At 37.3% G+C, this 25618-nt stretch overlaps 1 protein-coding gene across 3 annotated transcripts in view; it reads left to right on the top strand.

Moving 5' to 3' along the window:
• Positions 1-19678, top strand: part of PDLIM5 (PDZ and LIM domain 5) — a 217256-nt gene extending 197578 nt beyond the window's left edge. For all 3 annotated transcript variants that reach the window (XM_079773446.1, XM_079773445.1, XM_079773447.1), the window contains 4 exons: positions 8549-8729; positions 11639-11759; positions 14855-14970; positions 16545-19678. In XM_079773446.1, coding sequence (XP_079629572.1) covers positions 8549-8729; positions 11639-11759; positions 14855-14970; positions 16545-16634 — 508 coding nt within the window. In that variant the 3' untranslated portion in view covers positions 16635-19678. The remainder of the gene's footprint in view (positions 1-8548; positions 8730-11638; positions 11760-14854; positions 14971-16544) is intronic.
• Positions 19679-25618: the final 5940 nt, after the last annotated feature.

Below are 25618 nucleotides of genomic sequence, written 5' to 3'. Positions count from 1 at the left end.
CCACAGTCCAGAGCAGTATCCGGCACACAGAGGCACTCAGTGGATGTTTGACGGGAACAGGGCACGCAGGACTCGAGACCCACTCATCGTTCAGGCTGCAATATTAATTCAGCTAGACTCATTTTTCTACAAGTACTACATATAGGGTTATTGCCTTGCAGAAATATTTAAACTATTACAAAATCTAGTTTGGTACTGTTTTACTCCAGTAAATGAGACAGTTTTTAGTTATATTAGGTTTAATATGAATGAAATAAAAAATTCTAACTTGTCACATTGCTTCTTTAAGTATGGTGCTTTGGTTATGTAGACTGGTATTTTGGGATACTACATGGTGGGCAGAGACACCCTCCATGCAGGCAGGAGTCGCTGCTATTTGTGTGTTGTTGTAAGCATGTAATTGGATGGGTTAACAAAAAGTCAAACTATATCAGTTGCTGATTCATGCTGTCTGATTATCAAATTCTGTGGCAGCCTGTAATCACCACCATCAGCACATCTGAAAAACAGTCTGGAGAGAAATTATATTCCCCACCCTTCCTACCTTGGTTTATTTCAGTTTTAATGCTAGATCAGGATGTGATTTTAATGCACAATCTTCTTGTCATGTGAAATAAATATATATTATGTTAATGACATGAATGGCCATTGCTTATTGCTCCCCCATCTGTTAAATTTTATATGGCTCTGAATTATCTTAGCACTTGTTATTAGTTAAACTTGAACGCTTCGTTTATAGGGAAGTTAATAGGACCCGGGATTACTTCATGTCAAGATCTTCTAACAGTAACTAACACAGCACATTTGCTTGGTGCTCAAATGCTGAAGCAGCTTGAATAGATTGTGTCAGTTCATAGGCCCAGTCAAAGCATAATTCTAGTTCTTGGCCTCAATGCCAGTATCACTTACCAAAGCAAGGAGGCGTTGGATCAAGTGACATTCTCTTGTACACCTGTTTTAAAAACAAGCTGCAGTTATAGGCTTGATACTTTCCATACAGGATATTGCAACCTGGCAAACTCTAAGAAGTTTAAGATTTCAGAATTTATATTGTTTGTTTACAATATGTAATATTGTTTACCGCAGTGTAATTTATTTTGTTTGTTTTAAATTTATATTATTTATTTTATATTTCTTTTCTAAATATTTGACATTTTCAAAAACATTTTTTAATGAAGCCAGATTGAGGCAAATTTTGTGTTTTATTTTTTTATTTATATTTTTATTTCAGAGAGGAAGGGAGAAAGAGTTAGAAACATCAATGATGAGAGAGAATCATTGATTGGCTGCCTCCTGCATGCCCCCTGGCGGGGGGCGGGGAATTGAGCCTGCAACCTGGGCTTGTGCCCGTGACCGGAATCGAACCCGGGACCCTTCAGTCTGCAGGCTGGTGCTCTATCCACTGAGCCAAACCAGCTAGGGCTGTTTTATTTTATTTTTAGCAAAGTTAATTGTTTTTTAAAACCTCAGAAACCCAATCACTAAATGTTAGTGCTGAAGTGGTTATCTTTTTGTTTGTTTCTTTTTTGTTAATCTTTTTCCATTGAGTTTTAGATAGAGGGTAATGGGGGTAGAGAGAGGGGAGAGAGAGAGAGAGAGAGAGAGAGAGAGAGAGAGAGAGAGAGAGAGAGAGAGAGAGAGAGAGAGAGAGAGAGAGAGAGAGAGAAACTTTGATGTGAGAAAGACACATTGATTGATTGCCTTCCACACTCGCCCTGACCAGGCCAAGATTGAACCTTCGGTATGTTCTAACCACTGGGAACACTGGCAAGGGCTGAACTGTTATCTCTTAGTCCATATTTAGCTTAAAATTCCATACATCATTTTATTTGTATCTAATATTTAAAATTTTGTTTAATTTGAATCTAGAAAAGATTATGAATCTTTTGCCTAAATTGTATTATTTCAGCATTACTTTAATTAGTTGCTTTTTACAGATGGATAGGGTGTTACATTTTAGGAAATTCTACTGCAACTTTGATTGAGTTTGCTATGGAACAGTTCTAATCCATTTGTGATAGGAGTACCATTTCTTCCACTCTTACCTCATGAATAGATTGACTGTTGGAGTGCTGGTGTAATAGGGAAACAGAAAATCAGACTAATGTAGCCAAAACCACATTTTAGTTTCCCTGGTCGAACGGGCTTATGAAAACTCTAGCTTATTCTTTGCCTGTCACATCTGGTGGCATTAAAATCTGTTGACCACTTGCATGCATTACATGGAGTTAAATGAGCCGTTCATGTTTAGCCTCTTAGCATCTTTCTGAAAGAAGTAAGGGATTCATGGTGCTTGAATTTCTTCTTAGATATGGAATGCTTTAAAAAAATTTCCCCAATATTATCGTTCTGTGTTTGCCTGCACCAGAACAATCACATTCAGTCAACCCATTGTTGATTGCAGTGAGAAAGAGAATTTTAAATTACTGAATTGTTTCTCGATCAGTAATTTTCATAAGGAGAGCCATCTCAGTTATCCCAAGGAGAGGCCAACAGAGTGTTTTGGCTACCTCACCATCCATTCCAATCTCTGAGCACTCCTTTATTAATAGGTTTTGTTTTCCCTTCCGGTTAAGATTTTACTTGAAAATAAAAGGTTTTTGGCCTAATGTGTTAGTCCCTGAATTTAAGGAAACAAAGACACAGACCAAGATTTATGAGCAAAACATAGACCAAAATTTCAGAGTTACTGTACTGAAAAATTACTGTTTCCTTTGCCTAAATTCTCTTCCCCTAGGTATTTGCCTAGCTCACTTTCTCCTTCAGGTCTTTACTCAATTATCAGGGTATTCCTGGCCTACCCCTCCCCTCACACACAAACACACACACACACACACAGTCTCCCAATCTTCCCTCCCTCTTCATTTGTATCTTCAGCATTTAAAATCTAACATACCGTATATTTTATTTATCCCTTTTGTTGTCTCTCTCCCTCATACTAGAATGTAAGTCCATGAAAGCAGGGCTTTTTCTGGCCTTGTTTCTTGCTATGATCTCTGCTCCCAGAACAAGGCCTGGCACATATCACTGCCTTTAGTAAATACTTGTTCAGTTGATGAAGGAACTTCTTAAAAATATTTGGAGGAATGAATGATATTAGTATTGCCAAATTAAAATTATATTCCACTTGTCTCATATGGAATCACACATTTCTCCTGCTTTTCTAATTTTCTAATAACCTCAACATAAAGAATTGACTGTAATTGCCTCCAATAAACTTGTTTTTAACTTATCAATATTACCATTTTTTAGAACTTGTTCTTTTGATTCATTATTATGATTGGGGCTCATTTTACCTATGCATTTATTCTTAACAAGCATGTCTTTCAAAATAAAAAGGCCTTACAACCTTTTAAATGCAGTATTTTAAAGGACTATTAAGTTAAAGATGGTACTCGATAAAAGAAGAAGTATATATTTTTTTTGTGTTCCAAATTGGAAAGTTTGGGCGTAACCCACTGAGAATGAAGAATTAAGGGTGTCAAAATACAATGTTTCTAAATTTTTGGAAGGATTGTTAGAATTTCTACTTTGAAATATTATAAATCTTGAAAGATAATCTCTGTGTTTCATTTTCTTTTACTCTTTTCCTGCATGTGCGTTTGTGTGTATTTATGACTCTGTATGTGTGTGCTGTGCATTTTCTCCCAATAATCTTTTTTATTTCATTCTGTTTTTCTAAGATTGTTTGCTCATGGTAGGCCCTCCCTAAAAGTTGAGCATAATACATACTGGCTTATACATTTTTCTTATTTATTATATCTAGTTAAGTAGAACATTAGATTCCATATTTAGTTTGGAGCATGTGCGTTCTTTTTTATGTGCTTTGTTTTAAACTTTTGTTGATTAACTTTTCATTTTTTTAAAAACTTCTTTTGTTTTTAACATTTATTGATGCAGAAAGTTTTAGTCAAATACAATGTTTAATCTATGGTGGCTGGGCCTTGGAGGGTCCAGCTTTACAGTCATCATTCACCGAGATCTTAGGAAAGTTAGCAAACTTCTAAGATGTTAGCTTCATCTGTTTATAGAGTTCATGTCTGTCATTGGGAGTTATTGTGAAAACTAAATAACAAAGGGAAGCAAGAAGTAAGCATTTGATTTCTAAGTTAAATCCCTGTTAGATTGTGCCAGTTTGGTGTATCTCATTTGGTTGGCGTCATCCTGTTGCCGGTTTGATTCCTGGTCAAGGTGGCTGATCTATGTTTGTCTCTCTCTCTAAAAATCAAATTTTAAAAAAATCTTTTTAAAAAATGAATTTGCAATTCTTTTCACCTATTTGTAATCTTTTCTTTTTCTCTGACCTCTTCTCTTAGCTTCTTTCCCTAGCTCTTTGGCATAAGTCTCACAGAAGAGAAACAGGGAGAAAAGTTTCATGCAAAGCTCTTCCCCCGGCCAATCAGTGCTTTAACTCTTTCCCCTCGCTCCCTTCGTCAGTCAACAAGTATTTAGTAAGGGCTCATGAGGTGCGGAGTATCATAAGAGGTAGCTGAATACTTAATTCCACTTTGCGGTTATCCAAGCCTGTCATTCCAGTTTACAGATGGAAACCCAGTCCTACCCGGAACTAGAAGAACTGCTTCAGTGCTAATCCTGTGTTAATGAATTTGTTAAATTAGTCTCTGCTGACACAGAGAAGAGAGTACTTCGTTATAAGCAAAAGTTGTTATTGTTTAATTTTTACATAACTTTAAGGGCATTGATGGAAGATACTCTCAGTGCAGCCAAGGAGTATCAGGTTAGGTCAGAATCTGCACAGAGCGTGTTTGTTTAAGAAAGGAGATTTGGCAGGAACAAGGGTCATTTTCAACTCACTTTTTAAAGGTGCAGAGGGAGTTTCTTTATTGTTGTTAAGATCATTCACTATTCAAATATGATAAAGAAACTAAGGACATATCTTAAAATTACCCTTTCAATGGACAATATTATTTATCTATTTTTTTGTAGTGGACTCTAGTCCAGAAAGCTTTCCAAAAAAAAGAATGCATGTAATAAAGAAAACCTTCTAAATTGCAAAAGGGATCAAAAGAAGAATAAAAGTCTTGAATGGGACTATTAAAAATGAACACTGGACAGAAATTTGTCATTGAGATTGGATAAGACCTACAACAATGACACACAGACTTGCTATGGTTAGACTAAATTTGGCTTCAAGCCTTCTAACAGTCAACAAAAAAGGAGTTAAATTTTGCAAATTACTATACAGTGAGATAAATACTTCTATTACTCAGAAGAAGCAAAACTGTTCTTATTGCAAAAATCTGAAAGGAATTTCTCCAAGGAAGCCTGTGAAAATGGCCCTGTGTGGTCTAACGAAGAACACTGAACAGTAGGAAGAGCAGAGGTGGGTTCTGTAGCAGGTGTCAGTGCAGACTGATGGCATCACACTGAACACTGGCCATTAAAGGAATAATTCTGTGGAATGGGTCTCTGATTTGCAGAACCCGTTTCTCTGCTGGACTTGAGTTGATCTCAACACATATTTTAGAAAATGGATTTTATTGTTCTTAACCAATTTTCTTAAATCTCTTTTTTTTTTCCCCTAAGATGCATGTTGTTAACTCTTTGGTAACACTGATAGATGTGTTCCAGAAGTAAAACTTTATTCCAAGTGCATACCAACCCTTTGCTTTAACAGTATTCAGAGTTTGAGGTTGGTTGACTTCTTTTACAAACTGAGAAGCCTAAGGGTACTGGTCTCATGGGGCCATCCAGGCTTGTGGATGAACTAAAGATGTACTCATCCTATCTAATAAAAGGGTAATATGCAAATTAACTGTCACTCAGTCACAAAGATGGCGGCACCCATAACCACAATATGGCGGCGCCCAGTCCTCTCAGCCCCACCAGCTCCCCCAGTCCGGGGGGCGGGGGAGGGGGGGATACTGAGAGCAGGCAGCGTGAGCAGCCTGGCGACCAGGCAAGTGTTCCACGCCCAGCCATGGATGGGCCTCTGGGTCACGAGAGCCTCTAGGCAGCGGGCACGGAGCGGCCAGGCCCCGCAGAGAGCTACTGGCACACAGATTCATGCGCAGGGCTACTAGTATGTATATAAAAAAATCACTCTGGTAAATTGTTTTGAACTACTTTAATGTCCAAATCAATCAATACTAATAAAAAGGGAATATGCTAATTAGACCAGATATCTTCTGGACAAAGCCACAGCGGCTGTGAGGGCCGAGGAGGGCCGGCAGCCGCGGAGGCTGTGAGGGCCGGCAGTGGCAGCAGAAGCGGGGTGATGGAGGCGGCACCTTCCCCTGATCAGCCTGGTGACCTCCTGCAGAGGAGCGGGCCTAAGCCATCAGTAGGACATCCCCTGAGGGCTCCCAGACTGTGAGAATGGGCAGGCCGGGCTGAGGGAACTTCCTCTCCCAGTGCACGAATTTTCTTGCACCGGGCCTCTAGTGGTAGCATGAAACCCTAAAGTTCTACCATATCTTACATTACAGTCACAATAAATTTAGCCTGGCATATATAACCAGATACCCACCTGGTGGAAAAGCTTAAGCTTCTTAAAAACTCTGTCTAACTTTGAACACTATGACTTCTTGGTTTGTCTTTGAAGGAAAACTACTTGCCAAATATATACTGAAAAAATGAAAGAAGGAAGTTGTTGAGCAGGACTGTTACTTATAAACCAGTTCAAAATTGAGAGGGAGGCAACCTACCAAAAGTAACATAATTGGTTACATAGTAGGTGATCTGTGGCCCTTCTTCCCCCACCCCAGGAATTAGTTAACAAAGGCATTCCTTGTTAGTGTTAACAAAACTATAGTACCCTAACATTTTTTTAAAAATAATAAAGGACTAGTCTCAAGTGCTAAGAGAACTGCATGCACTAGCTTATACAAAATTGCACATTAATAAGAAAAAGGTGAGGGGATCAAGAAGTACAAATTGGTAGTTACAATATAGTCAAAGGGATGTAAAGTACAGCCTAGGGAATATAGTCAATAATAATATTTTAATAATTATGTATGGTGCCAGGTGCATACTGGAAATATTCAGAGGGGGGGACACTTTGTAAAGTATCTGATTGTCCTAATCACTATGTTGTGCGCCTGAAACTAATACAAAATAATATTGAATGTAAACTGTAATTGAAAAATAAAAATTTAAGTTCTTTTTTAAAAAAGATACAAGGCAACAAAAAGTGGGACGAGAAAACAGCCTCTTATATCCCACAGAACACATTTTAATCATTATCAAGAGCCCTTCTACTTTCTTGACTCTTGCAGAATTAAGTGCTGGTTCTTAGTAAACATCAATGTATTCGCAAAGAATTCCTAATGGGAGATAGTTACTGTATATCAGGGTTTATATTATTGCCTAAATAACATAAGGCTAAAACTAAAAACATTAAAAAAATAAAAATGGTGTGACTTTATGATGCTTATTACTGTGACTTTCCTATTAATCTGCCTAGAAGTCAGGTATTTGATCTTAATAACAACTGCCCTGTGGTGGCTCAGTGACGGTAACCGACGGTGCGGATATCAAAAGCAGAGTGTCAGTTCACTAGCGCGCTATACTGGGAATCAGGAAATTCAGCTTCTGGCCTTCACTCAATCAGTGATTTTACGGAATTTGTCATATATTTTGAACATCCTGTATCTGTTAAACTGAGTTTTTAATAACTGCCCTGGACTATCTCACAGGGATGTTGTGCGGACAAATTAGATAAATGTAAAAGTGCCTTGGAGGTAAAGCTGCTCTATGAATAAAAATTAGTGTGATACAGCTACTGAAAAGAATGTTGCAGAAGCTGAAATGGTTAATCTCTACAGGCTTCGTGACTAGATAAGGCTTCATAATGGATTCCTGTCAAGCAAATGGAATCCATCCTAACAGTTCATGACTGTATGGCATTTTGTAGGGGAAAAATCTCTTTACAAACATTTGTTACCTTGATATACATGTGCATTGAAAATAAGTCATGTTTCAATTAAATAAAACCTTTCCAAGTAGCTTCAAACCATCTCCGATACAAGTTTACAATTTCTGCAGTCATTTTGGAGGGTGAGGATTTGATGGGTTTAATAAAGTTGAGAAATAATATGAAACTATGTGTGGGGAAGAGAAATTGACTGGGATGTCTTATCGGGCAGTACTATTTTTAAGACCCTAACATTACCAAATTGAGAATTTTATATTGTTTATTTTATAGAAATGCCAAACTCTCATCTCTGCCTAAACCACATTTTTTTCTCGTTATTTTATTTTCTATCACAGTTAACATCTTCATTCTTAATCATAATCATGACACAGACAGACTCACTCATTATAACTCAAAACACATAACTACCAGATCTCTTGAAGATAGAATAAAGGGGCGGGAGTATGGCCCTTCAGTGTTCTTACCCCTCCCCTCTTTTCACATAAATGCACAGAGTTCCTGTGTAACTTTACAGCACCCATGCATTGAGTCCTTGAGAAGGAGAAGTGAGCAAATCTTTCATTGTTTAGACATTGTATAAAAGAGGTCCGATCCAGGCAAACCTGAGAAACTTTGATTCCTGAGCCAACTTGATCTCTGTACTTCTGGCAGGGGACCGTTCCTAGTGGCCCTGGGGAAATCCTGGCACCCAGAAGAATTTAACTGTGCTCACTGCAAAAATACAATGGCCTACATCGGATTTGTGGAGGAAAAGGGAGCCCTGTATTGTGAGCTGTGCTATGAGAAATTCTTTGCTCCGGAATGTGGCCGATGCCAAAGGAAGATCCTTGGAGTAAGTATTGGAAATCTTTTCATTCTGAGTGAATTTTAAAATAGAATAATTTTTGTTATGAACCCCTTCTATCATTGTGACATTTTTTTTTCCTTCTTGCTGGATACCTTCTCTATTTCACCACTATTTATTATTGTAAAGCAACACTAAACAGACCTCTGTAGATAGGACTTATGGGTGGTAAGTTGTCTTTGGTTTTGTCTTACTGAGTGTTGGCTTGTCTGGTGAAAGTCTAGCCACTGTGAGGAAAAGTAATTTACTGTGGGTGTGCTACCTCAACAGGACCCTGTTTGCTCAGGAATGAAGAGGTCGTACAGGACCACACACATATCAGAGTTCTCAGAACTGACACCTTCACTGTTTTAAATTAAATTCCATAGCTTTTATAAGAGCAGCATTTCCCTATTTGTCAGGGTTCAAGCACAGGGCACAGATCTCGTGAAGTATATAAAACAGGCTTATAAATGATATATTTTTCTTGAATGCATATCATGTTTAAAAATATAACTCAGTTTTATGAGAGTATAGAAAAATAATAAAACCACACCTTTTTAATTTTTTTTGAAAAAAAAAGGAGTAATTTAGGTGTCAGTTACATAATGAATAATAATGAATGAATGAATTTCCTACCCTGGAATACCCAGTTTGCAATTACAAAGTAAGAGTCAGGCATTTCCTATGGGCGACCAGGAGTTGGAATTTTACTTTAGAAGCAGCCAAGTTGCCTGGTCTCATACGAAACTCATACCAGTAACACAAAATTTGGAAATGGCATTGCTGAATTCTGCTATTCTCAGTATGAAAATATAATAATGAAACTCTAAATTAATATCAAGAGAAAAGTGAGCATGAATTATAGAGTAGTCTTAGTGTTAGAATATATCTTTAAGTATGCCTAAAATTTTGAGGACACTTAGAAATCAATAATATACCACATGAAATATTTCTATATTATTAATTTATACAATATTTTTGGAACAAAAGGATAGAATGATTCAGGCTGTACCTTCCCAAATGAAAATTAATACATTAATACTGTTTTAGTATATAAACCTAAGGAGTCTAGAATAATTAATAAAACAAAGTCAAGTAACAGTCTTAGAACCAAATGATGCTCTAGGAAATGGAAGCCTTACGCTCATTGCTTCAGAGGTGGGCCAGCCCTTCACTAAAGGACAGAGCCTCTGGATTGCGTTTTACTTGTTCAAATGTCACCAAAACCAAAGTTCGACTGCCTGCCACTCGAAAGCCAAACTCGCAAGACAAATGCTGGTAAAAAGGAAAGAAGCTTATTCAAGTGCCAGTCACCTGAGAAGACAGGGGGACTCATGTTGTAAATCCCATTTCCCCACCTCAGTGAAAGCAGAGGTTTTCATAAGGAGGGAGAGGGAAAGCAGAACAAAGAAATCAAGGGGGTTGGGTTAAAAAGTTCTCTACGTGCAGACCAGCACAGTCCATTCCAATAAGGATCTTGAACTGGTCCGGTGATGGTCTGGTGTCATCCAGTTCTGCGTTATCCTGGTTGTATGGTTGAAGGTCAGCAAATCTCCCGGAACTGGGATGACCAAAGGTCCGAGTCTGTATCTTCTGAAGTTAGTTCCTAGGATTCTTATACAAACATGCTGTTTATCTATAAGCTACATATTAATCAGAGTCAGCATTGACAGAAACAATGTCAAAAGAATGGTGAGGTGGGTTACAATCCCCACTGTTACATGAATACCTACTAAAGAAGGAATAGTAACCTGTCTCAAGTAGATAAAGGGAAGGATATACTTGAAGCCTTGGGAAATGATTTGGTTGATTGCACATTTGTAGTACATGTTCATGGTAATCTTTTGGGATCTAAATAACTGTCATTTCTTTCCATTGTCCTTCAATAGTGAACTCTGGCATTTTCTATGGCTAATGTATTCTATATCATTTTCTTTTATTTTCATAATATTTTTATTAAAAGAAAACATTTCTCCTTATAACAATTAGAAAATACAAAAAAAAGGTAAAGAATGAAATTAAAATGACCTATATATTTACCAATCCCAGGTAATTTCTGTTAACCTTAGGATGGATTTTCTTCCAGTTTGCTCCTTATAAATAAATAACTTACAAAATAATAACCATACTTCATGTATAGCATCTTCTTTTTGTCATAAATATTATGGAAAGAGTAAATTCCCATATTATTAACTATTCTTCAAAAATGATTTTTAATGGCTCCATCTCTTTCTCTCAATCCAAAGAAATGATTCCTTGCAAAACCAACTGCCCAAGACTTTTACTAATTAAAATATTTTATACTTGGTATATTTAATCATAGGGCCATTGTTGGCTAGAATCCATGCTTTATGGTTCAAATTTTAGATACTCTTTTGAGTATGCTTAGTACAGTCACAGCTGATTCCCAAAACACTATAAACACGTGTTAAACTGATTGGATCACACTGATTAGGTTATTGTTTTCGTAATGCACCAAAGTATAGGTTTGTTTTAGTTTTTAAATGTTTGCCCTTCATCCATGAGATTTTCAAGATAATCTTATGAAACCTTTATAAGTTAATGTTTCCTGACACCCTTTGAGAGAAAGCAGAATGTATTATAGCAAGCGCTTATGAAATGCTTCCTTTAATCACCACTTGTATAATGTTTAACACACTAATACTACCAATAAGCTTATTCTTTAAATAAGTTTATTGGTAGTATTTGTGAAAAATGCACAAAAAGTGCATTCGTTGAGATGATTTTCAAGTCTGTCCTTACGTATCCCCTGTTACTTGGGAGGAAAGCTCAAGACAAAGACAACATATAGCTGTCTACTTTGGGTCAGTTTAGAATGGCTCTTGGTTTAGCTAGTAGAATAAGTATTTGTATATTGTCATCTTTTTTCACATCCAATTATTTTTCTATAACAGGAAGTCATCAATGCTTTGAAACAAACTTGGCATGTTTCCTGTTTTGTGTGTGTGGCCTGTGGAAAGCCCATTCGTAACAATGTTTTCCACTTGGAGGATGGCGAGCCTTACTGTGAGACCGGTAAGCTTCTGAAGCCGGTAGTTTCTTAAGTTTTGAATGAAGGTAAAACATCAACCCTTATATTGCTATAAAGCTGAAAGGAAATATTAGGCAAAATAATTTTCCCAATTATTTTAGGAACATTTAATGTTACCCTAAATATATAGCAAAAATCTATATATAATTTTGTCCGACTCTGTCAAAATAGATATTCCCAGCCTAAGAGATGTGAGCATGTAAGCATTACTTAGGAGAAAAATATTTTTCTTGAATCTTCAATAATTTATGTTTATAAATTCTAACAAATCATGTAGCTTACAGCCACAGCTTCAACATCAGTAAGTAAAATTTGATTGGTTATAAACGTGACAGATGTTCAACTTTTGAATATGATAATGATTTTCTCTTTAAGACAATTACCTTGACAATAAATTAGAAGTCCTGTGTTACTTTTACTGAATAGGAGGGTAATCCTGGCTTGGATTACTCCCTTGGTAAAGTTATTTTTAATAAACTAGGCTCTAAGGACCAATCTACTAACTCTGGACACTTCCTTTTCCTTCCCAAAGGCTGTAAGTGGACTTTCATAATGCTTACTTATTAATATTACCCTTACCTAGATATTACTACTACATACACATTTTTTTCAAAAATAAAATATTATCATGCCTTCACTCACTATACTGCATTCCCAGTATGGAGTTTTATTGTTGTTCTACCTTGAATATCAAAATGTGGTGCTAGAAGAAGGAACTATTTCACAGAGTCAAGTTAAAGGAGCAGTCAGCTTCTAATTTGAGGCTGGTCAACACCACTCCATTTTTGCTCGCTCATTGTCCTCTTGTTTTCACCTTTCTCTTAGTTCCCTAGTTAGGACCAATCTTGATCTATGTCAGGCCAGAAGCCCTGTGGAAATTCCAGTGAACTACCTACCCCATGAGCTTTTGGGGGACAGGTTGGCTATAAGCTGTCTGCCCTGATTCAACCAGAATATTTCACATTTTGTAATGCACTTAATTCTTCTGAAGAAAGAGCTGTTTGTTTCTTTTAAAAGCTTTGCAAGACAATTTGACTGTCAGGTAATTCCTATCTAGTCAAAACATATATAAAACTAGCCTTAATATAATATTTAATATAGTCTAAGAAGTCATATTTTTAAAACCCTGAAATTGCTTGCAGGAAGGAAAAAACATTATTGAAGTCTTATTTAAATGTCACTTCTAATCATCTTGGTCTATTTTTGTTCTTTTTCTTTAACCTCCCAGACCTGTTCTTAACCCAGGCCACTATTCCAACACCTAGGAGCCATCTGGGATTCTGCTCTTCCCCGTCTTCTCCCTGTGTCCAATTTAATTAATAAGTTCTAACTTATACCCCCAATCTGTATACTGAATTCATTCCTTTCTCTTCCTTTCAGCCAAAACATTAAATCCAACGCATTCTCACCCTTTGCCTGGGCATTGTAATTGCCAACTAAATGGTATATCTTCTGTTCCCCAGTCCTCAAATAGCAGTTATGGGAACATTTGTTTAAATGTGAATCCGATAGTGCTTAATACCTTCGTGGCTTCCATTAGAGTAAAAACTAGATTCCTTCCCAGGGCCGGCTTTGCCAACCTCACTCCTGCCACCTTCCTTCCAGTCACTGGCCTCTAGCTCAGGCCATACCTGCCCCTGTGTTGCTCCTGAGCATCTTAAGGTCCTTCCCACCTCAGAGCTTTTGTATTGCTCTTTCTTCTGACTGGATGTTTTTCCCAGCTTTTCCGTGGTGGTCCCTCTTTCCCTTTTCAAGTTTCAACATAACTATTACCTCCTCAGAGAGCCTTCTTTAACCCACCTACAATTTTATATTATATAACAGTTATTTTACATACCTCAGTTATTTTATATCACATCACCGTTTTCTTTCCTTCATGGTACTTTTTAGAATCTGAAATTATTTGTTATTTATTTTAAAAACACAATAAATTAGGACAGTCTTCTCCCAAGGAGAATATAAGCCCCATGAGGAGAGCAATCACATCTATCTTCTTCACCACCATACCTCCAACCAGAGCCTAGAACAGTGCCTGGCACACAGTAGAACTCTGTGGCTGTGTTGAACAAATAGTGCTAAGGAATATTAAAGATTGCTAAGAAAGGTGAATCAAGTTGCACAAGATAGCCTACATCCTCTTCCAACCCAGATTGGATTAAAAACATCAAAGACCAAAAAGTGAACCATGAATAAACACACATACAAAAGAAAATTAAAATGCCAATAAATCTAATCCTGTGTAATAAAAGCCTAATATGCAAGTTGTCCCCTTGACTGGGAGTTGAACCAGGGGGTGGGGCTGGCGGGCCAACCGCAGGAAGGGAGGCCCCGGGGGACGGCAGGCAGCCGTGGGAAGGGAGGTCCCAGCCAGCAGCCGGCAGCCGCTAGGGACCCCACCTGTGCACAAATTCCATGCACTGAGCCTCTAGTTTAGTAATAATGAAGAAACATCTTGTCAAAACTGCTTTCTTCAGGAGGAAGTCCTATTAATATTTTATAACTACAACCTTTGTCAAGTAAATGGTGTTCTCTAGCTAATGATTTTAAGCATGAAGTCATAAAATTGAAAGGAAAATATAGCAACAAAAAAAAACTTAGTGGCTAATATTGTAATGTAGTCCAGCTAGAAACTCAGTTGTGGCGTTTATTCATGGAAGTCTTCTGTGACTTTTTTCTTCCTTACCAAATCTGATATACTACAAAGTTTGCTAATGCCAGGTATTTCTTCTTGATTTAAATTCATTAGTCTTATTATTGCTAGTTATTAGAAGTTCTGTTGTATTATATTGAGATAGTCATGTCTATCGATAACTTATGTGTTCTTTTTTATACATATTTGGGCATTGAAATAGTTGGAGAGAAATGAAAGATATTACATGGAAAAATAGAATAAAGGATGTTAAGTTGTATAAATAATGTTTACCAAGTGTATCTCAAGCCAAATATGCCATCTGACAGTTTTCTGGTTACTAGTGACTTTATCTTCATCATCTCATTCAATTCAGATATTGTTGCTGCTTTCTAGGAACTGTCATTCTACAGCGGTCATGTTAAATTACGTCTCCTCCTCCCCACACAGATTATTATGCCCTCTTTGGTACTATCTGCCGTGGATGTGAATTTCCCATAGAAGCCGGCGACATGTTCCTGGAAGCCCTGGGCTTTACCTGGCATGACACTTGCTTTGTGTGCTCAGTAAGTGAATTCGTCCCCCAAACAAAGGAGCACAGTATGGCCAATTCAAGCATAAACACTAACTGGAAATAACAGTGATTATATCTTCCAATACTTCAAACCTAAAAATATTTTTACAGTGATTTTGAAAGTTGTTTATTAAAATTTTTTGGCACTTTTAAAAATTATTTGGCATAGAATAAGATGCTTACCCATTAGAGAAAATTCTATTTTTAATACATTTTTGTTTATAAGGAGAAGCTATATATTTTTAAAAACAGTTAAAAGTCCTTTACTTAAAAAAAACAACAACCACCTCTTAATGGAATGTTTTTAGTAATTTTTGGAAGCACAGGTACTTCTTAAAATAGAAATAAATAATTATAAAAAATATATTGAATTAACATTGGAAGTAAAGTATAGGGTGATTTTTTCCATTAGCAATAGACCATGAATATTTTTTGAGACTATAATAAACATACAGTAATATGTTTACCTATTGCATTTGACATTTTCATATTTTTTATTTTATTTTTTATGAGCATAGATTCAGAGATTAACATAAACGTAAGATATATTTTTGAAATTTAGCAAGTAAATATCAATAAAGATACTTTGTTCAGATGTTTGATTTTTGAAAATTAGTTTTAATATATCTAAATAGCTTTTATTACCTATTGGGTGAAGGGAGAAAAGTCATGTTAATTGAAGTCAAATGATTATTCCAAATGTTACCATTCATCTCTCTAGTTTACCTCATTTGTCTCTTAGATGTTATAAAATTTATTTAAAGAACAACTTTTAGCCCGGCAGGTGGTTGAGCATCAACCCATGAACCAGGAAGTCATGCTCGTCCTGGTCAGGGCACATGCCCGGGTTATGGGCTTGATCACCAGTAGGGGACGGGTAGGAGGTAGCAAATCAATGATTCTCTCTCTCTCTCTCTCTCTCTCTCTCTCTCTCTCTCTCTCTGAAATCAGTAAAAACCTATTTTTAAACAATTAATGAAAACTTTTAGCAGATTTGTCTTCATGAGCATTATAATTAACAAAGGCATTAGGAAAGACAAGAAGACATACGTGGATAGCTAACTGACTGCATAATCATCCAGCAGTGAGATGGTTGACCAGGGTTTTCACTATAAAAAACAAAGGGATGTATTAAAAAGAACTCTCAAATATTCTATGCCTGTGTTTTGGGGGGCTTGGGAATGTTTGGTAAAGCAATCGTGTTTTCTGTTTGAATGCTTTGGTTCTCTACAACAGGAGGCAGATTAAAAGCATTGATTAGAATTTGGGAAGAGGAATTATATTTAGTGTGACCTCTTTAGGTGTTAGTTTTTCTTTAGGGCCGATTGCTTCACCCCCAATAAAGAGAAATAATGATAAATAATTTAAATAAATTAGAATGCATTCCAGAAAAAGTCATTCTTCATTGTTCTTGAAAGATTACATGAAATATAGTCATTGTGAATGTCAGGATGTCTAACAACCAACTAAAGTGCTTTTATTAACTATTGGGTGAAAAATCATTTTCTCCTTCATGCACACTTGATAAACTAATGATATTCTCTTATATAATGCTTTCCCCCGCAGGTATGTTGTGAAAGTTTGGAAGGTCAGACCTTTTTCTCCAAGAAGGACAAGCCACTTTGCAAGAAACATGCTCATTCTGTGAATTTTTGAAAGTCGACAGTTCAGGAGAAGAGAAAGAAATTTGAAGAGAAAGAGAAGAATTAAAATTACCAATTAATTTTTAGGTTTAATATTTATATGGATTTTTGAAAAATAATAGTAACTCTGAAGGGATAAATTCTAGCTTTAAAAACCAAATCTATGAGGAAATATTTGGCTTCGTAATGTAAAGAGACAGTTTGACATTTGTTATTACTTTTTCCTTGTATTTTCTGCCCATAAAGTAACTTTTATAAAAACCAATTTCCTGGTTGACTATTAAATTCATCTTAGAATAAATTAGCGAAGAATTGAATTTTAGAATAAAAACTACAACTTCTATGCTGAAATAATTATGCTCTTCTTCTTAGGTAGTTAAAAGTAAATCTGTAAAAGGCAATGAAAATGCCTTATACTTTATCAATAAGCAAAACATTGTGTTTTTAAAAATTAGTGTTCATCTTTCAAACAGTAAATAGGAGTTTAAACAGAGTTTTATCAGTAGTAGTTAGGTGTCCCTTTTTAAAAACTATGTGCATTTTTAAATTTTACAGTTGATCATTCCAGTAGGAAAGGTCAATGAGATTTTGATCAAAATGTGTAATGCCAATGAGATGCCACCATACAACTTGTAAGTCTCAAATTTTTGCCTTTTTAAAAATACTACCATTTTTATTCATTGTTTTATTACTTATAGTAGTCAAACTCTTTTTTTCTCTCTTCCTTCATGCTCTGGTAAAGAGCTAATTGAGTAACTTGGGACTGTAAGAGTTTTCTCTCTCTTAAAGAGAATGAATAGAAAGAAAGTGGTTGGGAATTATGGTATATTCCCCTCTCAAAATTACCCCTTTTTTGACAGTGAATTAGTTTCAGAGTTGTACTACTGACTGATGAAGGTTTGAGACTCTGCAGAATAATTTTTTTCTTGAATTCTCTATTAGAAAAATAAAAGATTGCTTTGAGCATATGATAAAATTTAGATTTTTTTTTTTAAATTTTGATAGTTCTCTTTCAGTAATAAATGAACCACTTCCAGATGTGATCACGAAGTTTGAAAACTTTTATGCACAGAGGTTTGGTGGTTAATTATTCAGGCTGGCCCATTATTTGTTTTCTTCATTTGGGGGAAAAATATATGTAGCTACCACATGAAGACAGAGGACTGTGGAAAAATAAGAAAAGAAATTACAGCGTTTGGTAGTTTTTCCTCTTTGTTTCCAGAATGGATGAAAGCTCATGATTCCACTAAGTTATAATTTAAATTTGTTAGGAGCAAGGTGCTTTTAAATTTGAGATGGAGCCCCAAGTCCTTCCTCTCCTATCACTTACTAATGACTTCACTTCCATTGTGTACATGTTTGTTGTAGAGGGGAGTTTTAGGCTACGATAATTGTTGAACTTCCCTAAGAACTTTTTAAGGCATCTGTCCTGAAAGCTGTTAATTTATGGTCTAGCAGATTTAAATTATATGCAGATAATTATTAACTGGGGATAGAAGAATGAGAAGAGTGACACAAAATGGCAAACGGAATGCCTCACCAGTAGCAACCCCAAACCATCTCCTCACCCTGCATCTTGTAGGGAAGCGGGATGTGTTTGTGTGTGTGTGTTTTAAGTGCTGGAACTGAATTGTGTATTATTTCTTGTTGCTGCTGAAACCACCTATAGAAGACATACTGACTAATATGCGTTGTCATATCTTAATGTCAGTCTTTTGCTTTACACAATATAAAGAAGTTGGTGGTTTTGTTGTGGTGTGGTAGAAGTTTCTTTTTGTTATTTAGTTTTGCCTTTATAGCTTATATGCCAAGATAGTATTTGATAAGTCAATGGCATTTGGATATCTCCTTCAAAAATTTTTATTTGACCTGGATTGCTTATAAAATTATCTTACATTAATATATCATTTTATTAGACTTTTTTTCTGCATGTTATTCATAGAGCATAATGTTGCATTTCTCTAAATTTTATTCCTAAGAGTGTGTAACATTACTTCCTAATTTATCATCATCATTGTGCTTTATATCCTTCTCTACTGTCGGTTCCTAAAACAGTTAATTCTATGAAATAAATATTGATTATAACCCAGAAGGATCTCTGTTTTCCAGTGGGGAATGCCATATTTAACACCCCAGCGTTAATCTCTTAAAAACTCAGGCAGAGCACTTTCTTATTCTGGTGAGCTCCCTGAATATTTATTTTTCTGATTATAAATGTTCCCTGTCAGTAGCATTTTTAAATTATTACCTCTTTATTGTAGAGCATTTACTTTTAATCTCTCTAGATGTATATTTTGGAAAGCTGTACCTGGTACAATACAGATTAAAATCATAGTACCGGACTTTTAAAACACCCCCTATTAGGACCTCCCAGTTTGAATAACAAGGACAGAACGTTGCCCCTGAGGGAGCAGCCTAACAAGAATCCCCTGTGCTGTGCTTGTGCTTGTGCTTATGCTTACAGTAGCTTGCATACTTCCTGTTGATTCAAGTTACATTTAGAGTCTAAAGCTAAAACCTAATCATTTGATCAGGATTAAGACAAACAGAAATAAGAGTCTAAATCTTCAAAATATCAGTCCAGCATTATGTGTAAAAATTATCTACAACAAAAATGTCTTTGTAGTACCATTTTCAAGGGGCACTCTATTCGGGTCACTTCTATAGAGAATCCTGCCTTCCTGTCCCTGATCAAGCGTGAACCTGCTAGCAGCACGTTAACCTGTCGGTGATGTTTGCAGACTCGTGGTCCCCGTTGAAGGAGAGGCTTGCAGGCAGGGAGGGGGACACGTGCTGAGTAATGACACACACATCCAGCGTGGCTTCCGTTTGTCACTCTTCATCCCCCAGGTGTTTTAAGGTTTTGGGTTTGGGTTCTCAGTGTATCATTTGCCTTATCTATTAATCTCTATTTTCTGTTTCTTTACATTTTTAAGTTTATATATATATATACATGTCTGTGCTGTTTTGCTTTTGGATGTATTTTCTAATTAAAAATCACATGAGAAATTAAATACCTTAATGAGCACATAACAAATAAATGGCTGCAATGATGTAGACTAGCTCTCCTGGTCTTTCTTTTGGGGTGGCAAGTAGTTTCTATTAAGTTATCGTGGGGAAAAATCATGTTCAAAGGACAGGAAGAGATGTAATAATTCTCAGGAGAATCCCCTTATGAAATTTGCTTATCAAATTTCCCATAAACAAAACATTTGAAAATAGTGTCACATTTATTTTACTTTAACCCTTTTTTAAAAAAAATGTATTTTTATTGATTTCAGAGAGGAAAGGAGAGGGAGAGAGAAAGAGAAACATCAATGATGAGAATCATTGATCAGCTGCCCCCTACTGGGGATCAAGCCTGAAACCCAGGCATGTGCCCTGATCGGGATCGAACTGTGAGCTTCTGGTTCATAGGTCGATGCTCAACCACTGAGCAACACTGGCCAGACACTTTAACCTTTTTTACACTCTGCATGTAACACACATACACAAATATTTGTGAATTTATTGATAAATAAGCTTTTTGTCCTTTAAAAATATTTATTACTGAAATTTATTGGAGCAGCATGTCCTATCAAGCATTCTATTGTGTCATATATCATATTCAAACAACAGAAGTCTACATTTTCACATTTTTCATTGACTAGGGTCCTTTCCTTCATGCTTAACTCATCCCGCTCTCATTAGCTAACTTTTCTATAACTAGATAGGCTCACCTATTCCTCATTTGTTTATTGGTTTGAGTAAGAATTTTTCTCCCAACTGTGTAAAGTTAAGAGGAATGTTTCTGTCGCAGGCTGTATATTGGGAATAAAAGACAAATTCAAGTCTATTTGCTCACAGTATATTAAACTCCAGAAGCCAAACTTATAAGGGCATCAAGTCTGCATCTGACATTTTAATAGCTGCTGTTTGGTTTCTATCAATCACGTCATTGCACATTAAAATACACCGACAAAATAAGAGATCTGTCATTCCTTCGTTAAGAAACAGTAATCCAGTACAAGATTTATAGGCTTAAGACTCAACAGTGTGTGTTCACAATAAATCCCCATTCAGTGCTCAAACCAGAACAAGCCTGCCTGTCGTTCAATGTTTGCTGGTCAAATGTCCCCAATATAAGATTATCAAAGGTTTTCTTACAGAACTACATATAAAATCCTTTTTGCCTGCAAAAGCTTAATTTAGGTTGGCGGTTTCCCTTTTGGAGTAGTCTCAGACAAGATCTTGGTTATATCAGAAACACATAGGTACCGATGTATTATTAGCGGGCCTGGTGTTAATTAGGGAGAATTACCAGAAATAGTTTGCTTTGTGGGAATTTATTACAGAATCACACTTGACTGATGGCAGAATAGGAGTTGCTGAGAGAGAGCAGCTCCCACTCATAACCGCTAATTAATAGGGTGCCAAAATTCCGCAGAGGAGGTTTCATCCCGAGTGTGGGAGCCTCGCGGGGAAAATGGTTCCTTTGCACTATTTAAAATTTAAAAGAGGAAGGGGCTAGGACACAGGGCTACCCGACAGGACTCTCAGGCTCACACCGTGTGGTGGTGTTCTTATGAATGAGAGCATTGAGCTCAGGAAGCACCAGGCCCAGAAGTTGGTGAAAGAACCCGTTTCTCCCCCAAAAGTCAGCCGTGGGCTGTGTAGTGATCATACCCAGGAGATACGCATAGTATTTTGAATGTGGCAAGTGTCTGATTCGCTCAACTCCTTGTTTTGTGAACAGAGTGCAGAACACACCGTCTGTCTGCCGTATTGTGTTTCTGAAGTTTGACTCTTGAGTCCATGATTTTGAAGCTGTCCGAGGAGGTGGCCAGATCACAGCCACGATTAAAGGGAAAGGTGTGGCTTCCACACCCTGGATGCCGCACGTGGGGAGAGCAAGGTGTGTTCAGTGATGGGCACCAAGGGCAGAGCACTGGGGAAGCCCTAGTAAATGAATTTGCCAAGAGGGCATTTTCCCCCCTGTGTTGGTAACTGTGTGTGATCACATACAATAAAGCCGGGAGCTGTTGCTTAGCATAGAAGAATAAGGATAAAACATTTCCTTGTCAGAAAACCACCGATCACTGACCGCAGGGAGAAAAGTAAAACAACTTAGCATTCACCGAGAGTATAATTTTTCAATTTCTCTTCAGGCAAATAGAGTTCCCAAGGAAAATGACTTCTGTGCCAGGTCCCTGAACCGATTGACATGGTCTCTAATGCATCCAGTGTTTCAAGGGACAAGGTTTCTGTTTAATAATTGGGTTCCAAATGAGTTTTTCATCATCATGCTCTCAATTGTCACATTGGCTCTCTAGTTCAAATATACTTAGGTTTGTTTTTTCTCCTTTTTTTTTCTCTCGCCTGTAAAGCACACACAGCTGGTGCTATTCTAAGCACTTACTCAAAAATGCCATTGTTTAAAGTGTTTCAATGGACTATAATGTCTTCAGAGGTGTCTTAATTTTTTTTCCTAGTGTATCACTGATATGGCAAACTGTTCCCTTGATAAATAAGACGGTAGATTGAACTCCAGTGACTTACCACACAAGGATGAATTTTTAAAAGTATATATTTTATTGATTTTTTACAGAGAGGAAGAGAGAGGGATAGAGAGTTAGAAACATCGATGAGAGAGAAACATCGATCAGCTGCCTCCTGCACACCCCCCACTGGGGATGTGCCCGCAACCAAGGTACATGCCCTTGACCAGAATCGAACCTGGGACCCTTCAGTCCGCAGGCCGACGCTCTATCCACTGAGCCAAACCGGTCAGGGCAGGGATGAATTTTTATGTAAATAAAAGTCTTTGCTTCGGTGACGCGATAAAGACGTCACGTGACCCGGGAAGCGTGCTCCGTCCCTGTGTGCTTGCGAATCCTGAAGCCCTCAGGCCTCCTTCTTTGGACCACATGGAGAGCAGAAGAAAGCATGGAGCTTTTCAAGTATGAACTCGGAAATCTAAGTTAAAGTAATTCTGGCTTTACAAACTGAGACTCGCCATTCATTTTGCTCTGCATAAATGATTTTGCTGCTGCTGAATAATTTTTTTTTCTGGCACCATTATCAGTGCTTCAAATGAAGCGTGAATTCAATAAGCACTAAAGTGAACCCAGTGCTTCTGTCCCAAGAAAAGATATAAATCAGTATTGTGAATCTATTATAATTTGCTTATTCATGAATATCCAGGAAGTTCTAGATGATCTTTAACAATATCCACGTGGTATAGACGTTGAGAGTAAATCAGAGCTTCCTGGGAAAATGTGTTCGATTACTCCTGGGGGGGTCAGACGGGGTCCAATCAGGAGACAGAAATCACACAGCAACTTAGGAGAAGTTTAATGTGAAGAATTACTAAGCCGTGATAAGAAAATAACTGTGAAAATAGAGAGAGAACTCCAAAGGGCTGACCCAGGGAAGGACAACCTTAGAAGGAGTCCTTGTTGGAGAGAGTGGCTGTGGTTTCCTGGACCGAAGGGCAGAGTTCTCTGCTGAGATTGGGGCTGGGAACAAGGCAACAACCCTCCAGAATGCAGGTAAGCCAAGGGGGGTGGGTGTGCAAAGGGAGTCGGGGTGCTGCTGTGGGTCTGAGGCCTGGAACACAGGGTATCCGCATCCAGGGGCTGTAGCAAGGTGGCCACCGGCCCGGGCCGGGGATGTGAAGTCACCGATGTGTGCACTCTGCGTGCACTCCGGGGCAGAGCTCCACCAGATGTCCCCACACACACACCACGGGTGGACCACACAGCTGGAGCAAGAAAAAGCAAAGTGCAGCACCTGGGACCAGGAGAGGATCTTACTTCTGAAACATTGCTTCACTTCCCTCGGCTCATGGCTGACAAGCGTCACACACTGCCAAGGAGAAAAGCTTGGAGTCCAGTTTATTGTCACAGAGCAGGTAGCGAGGGTAAACTTGGAACTGAAAATCAATAAATTGACAATTGGCCCTAACCGGTTTGGCTCAGTGGATAGAGCGTCGGCCTGCGGACTCAAGGGTCCCAGGTTCGATTCCGGTCAAGGGCATGTACCTTGGTTGCGGGCACATCCCCAGTAGGGGGTGTGCAAGAGGCAGCTGATCGATGTTTCTTTCTCATCGATGTTTCTGGCTCTGTCCCTCTCTCTTCCTCTCTGTAAAAAATCAATAAAATATATTAAAAATAAAATAAAATAAATTGACAATTGGCACGTCTGGGTGCAGAATAAGAACGTTAGATTTTCAACCATATTGAAACCTTCATAATCCAGGACATCTATGCATATTTTTAGGGAACTGGAAAGTCAACACTCAATTCTCTCTTTTTTTTTTATTATAAAAAACCTGATATTACATCTTCATTATGAAAAGTAAACATAATGTTTCATGGGTTGTGTTTTTCAAGGTCTGTCCTCTAAACATCCGTTATAATCAAACAGTTCTAAAGATTTCAGAGATTTAATTAGATCTGTGCTAATAAATAAGCAATGGGTTTTTAATGGGTTAATTTTATTATATACTGTAATGCTTTTCCTATAGTTAAAACTAATAAAACCTTAATTGAAGATTTGGGTTTGTTAATTGAGATTTCAGTTAGAAGTTTGTATGTATCAACCTAAACCCTTATCATATAAAAATGATTATTTTCATATTCAGTAATTGAAAGCAAACATATTTATAATTTCCCTTTTTCAATAAACTAAACCATGAAGGATAAAGCCCCATGGGTCTATAATAACATATTTTTTCTATGTTCTTTGTAATTCATGTGGTATATTATCTGTTACACTAGTCTACTGCAAGTTTATAAATTTGGAGGAACTCCAAGAGGCAAGTATTTTTAACACACATATTAGAGATGAGAAAATGAAAACTCAAAGAAATGATACTCTGAAAACAGTTATAAACTGGCAAATCCAAGACTTAAACTTTCTAATAGATTAGAAAGAAAATTTACTATAGCCTCCACATTCTCTTAGAGTCCCTCTTCTTAATAAGGGACAATCCCAAGTTTTCAGTTAGTAAAGAACAGGTTTAGGAATTACTTAATTTTGATCGAGTATATAAAACTTAAAAGCTGTATATCTGACTGATGCAGTTGCCTGCAACACAGATGTCAATATTTGGGAAGTTTGCAATCGGACCATCTGTTCTGCAAGGGTATGTGTGATGTGGCCGGCCTCTCTGCAATGCACCATTTGCTGTTCTTTGTGCTTTTGCTACATTTCAAAGAAGTACAGGAATCAGAGTAAGTTGGTTTGAAGTGTAGGTAGCACCAAATGTGATACCACGCAAATGTTGAGAAGGCTGTAGGAAATGCAATAAAAATTACTTCCACATACAGAGCCCAATAACAGCTCTTTATAAGAAGCTGGAAAACAGGCCAGAATGGGTGCCCCCTAGCTCAGTGTTCCTTTGCAGTGTGATAAAGTTAGTTCCGGGCTGTGAGTCTGAAGAATGGAAGATGGAAAAGGTGTGTGGCCTCAGTGAGAAACTGCATATACGTCCAATTATTAGTACACTGGCCAGGTTGCCTAAGATTCTTTTATTTTATTTTTTTTTTTTACTCAATTGAAATAAAATCTCTCTGCAATTTGGTAATGGCAGGCACCACTGCGAGGCCTGCTGAAGCATAGCTGGAAAATCCAGCTGCCCTCACATCTGTTTTGCATGACCTTTCAATCATCAGCAAATACTTCTGCCACCAGGAATGGAAGTCTGGGTAGGTTATGGCTATGTGACTTTCTAAGCTATCGCTATGGAAAACATATTGAAACAAAATTCACGCATGCCATGTATTGTGCCCAGAAATTATAGACTTGTCTGGGTGGTGTTAAGGCTTTGACCTAGCAAGAGTGCTCACACCTGCTTCTTACATTCAAGTTGTTAATCCTTTGTTCAGAAAATGAGACATATTGTGAAATATGTGAATGGACGGCTATGGCTGAAGTCTGAAATGAGTAGGATCTTAAAGTGGTTCCCAGTAAAATAACCTTGTAAAATATTGTCGTTTAGACGTTGAAAGATTG

Source organism: Cnephaeus nilssonii (genome assembly GCF_951640355.1).
Source record: "Cnephaeus nilssonii genome assembly, chromosome: 1".
Classification (NCBI taxonomy): domain Eukaryota; kingdom Metazoa; phylum Chordata; class Mammalia; order Chiroptera; family Vespertilionidae; genus Cnephaeus; species Cnephaeus nilssonii.
The sequence above is the reverse complement of the archived record's forward strand: the minus strand, read 5'-3'. Positions and strand labels throughout refer to the sequence as shown.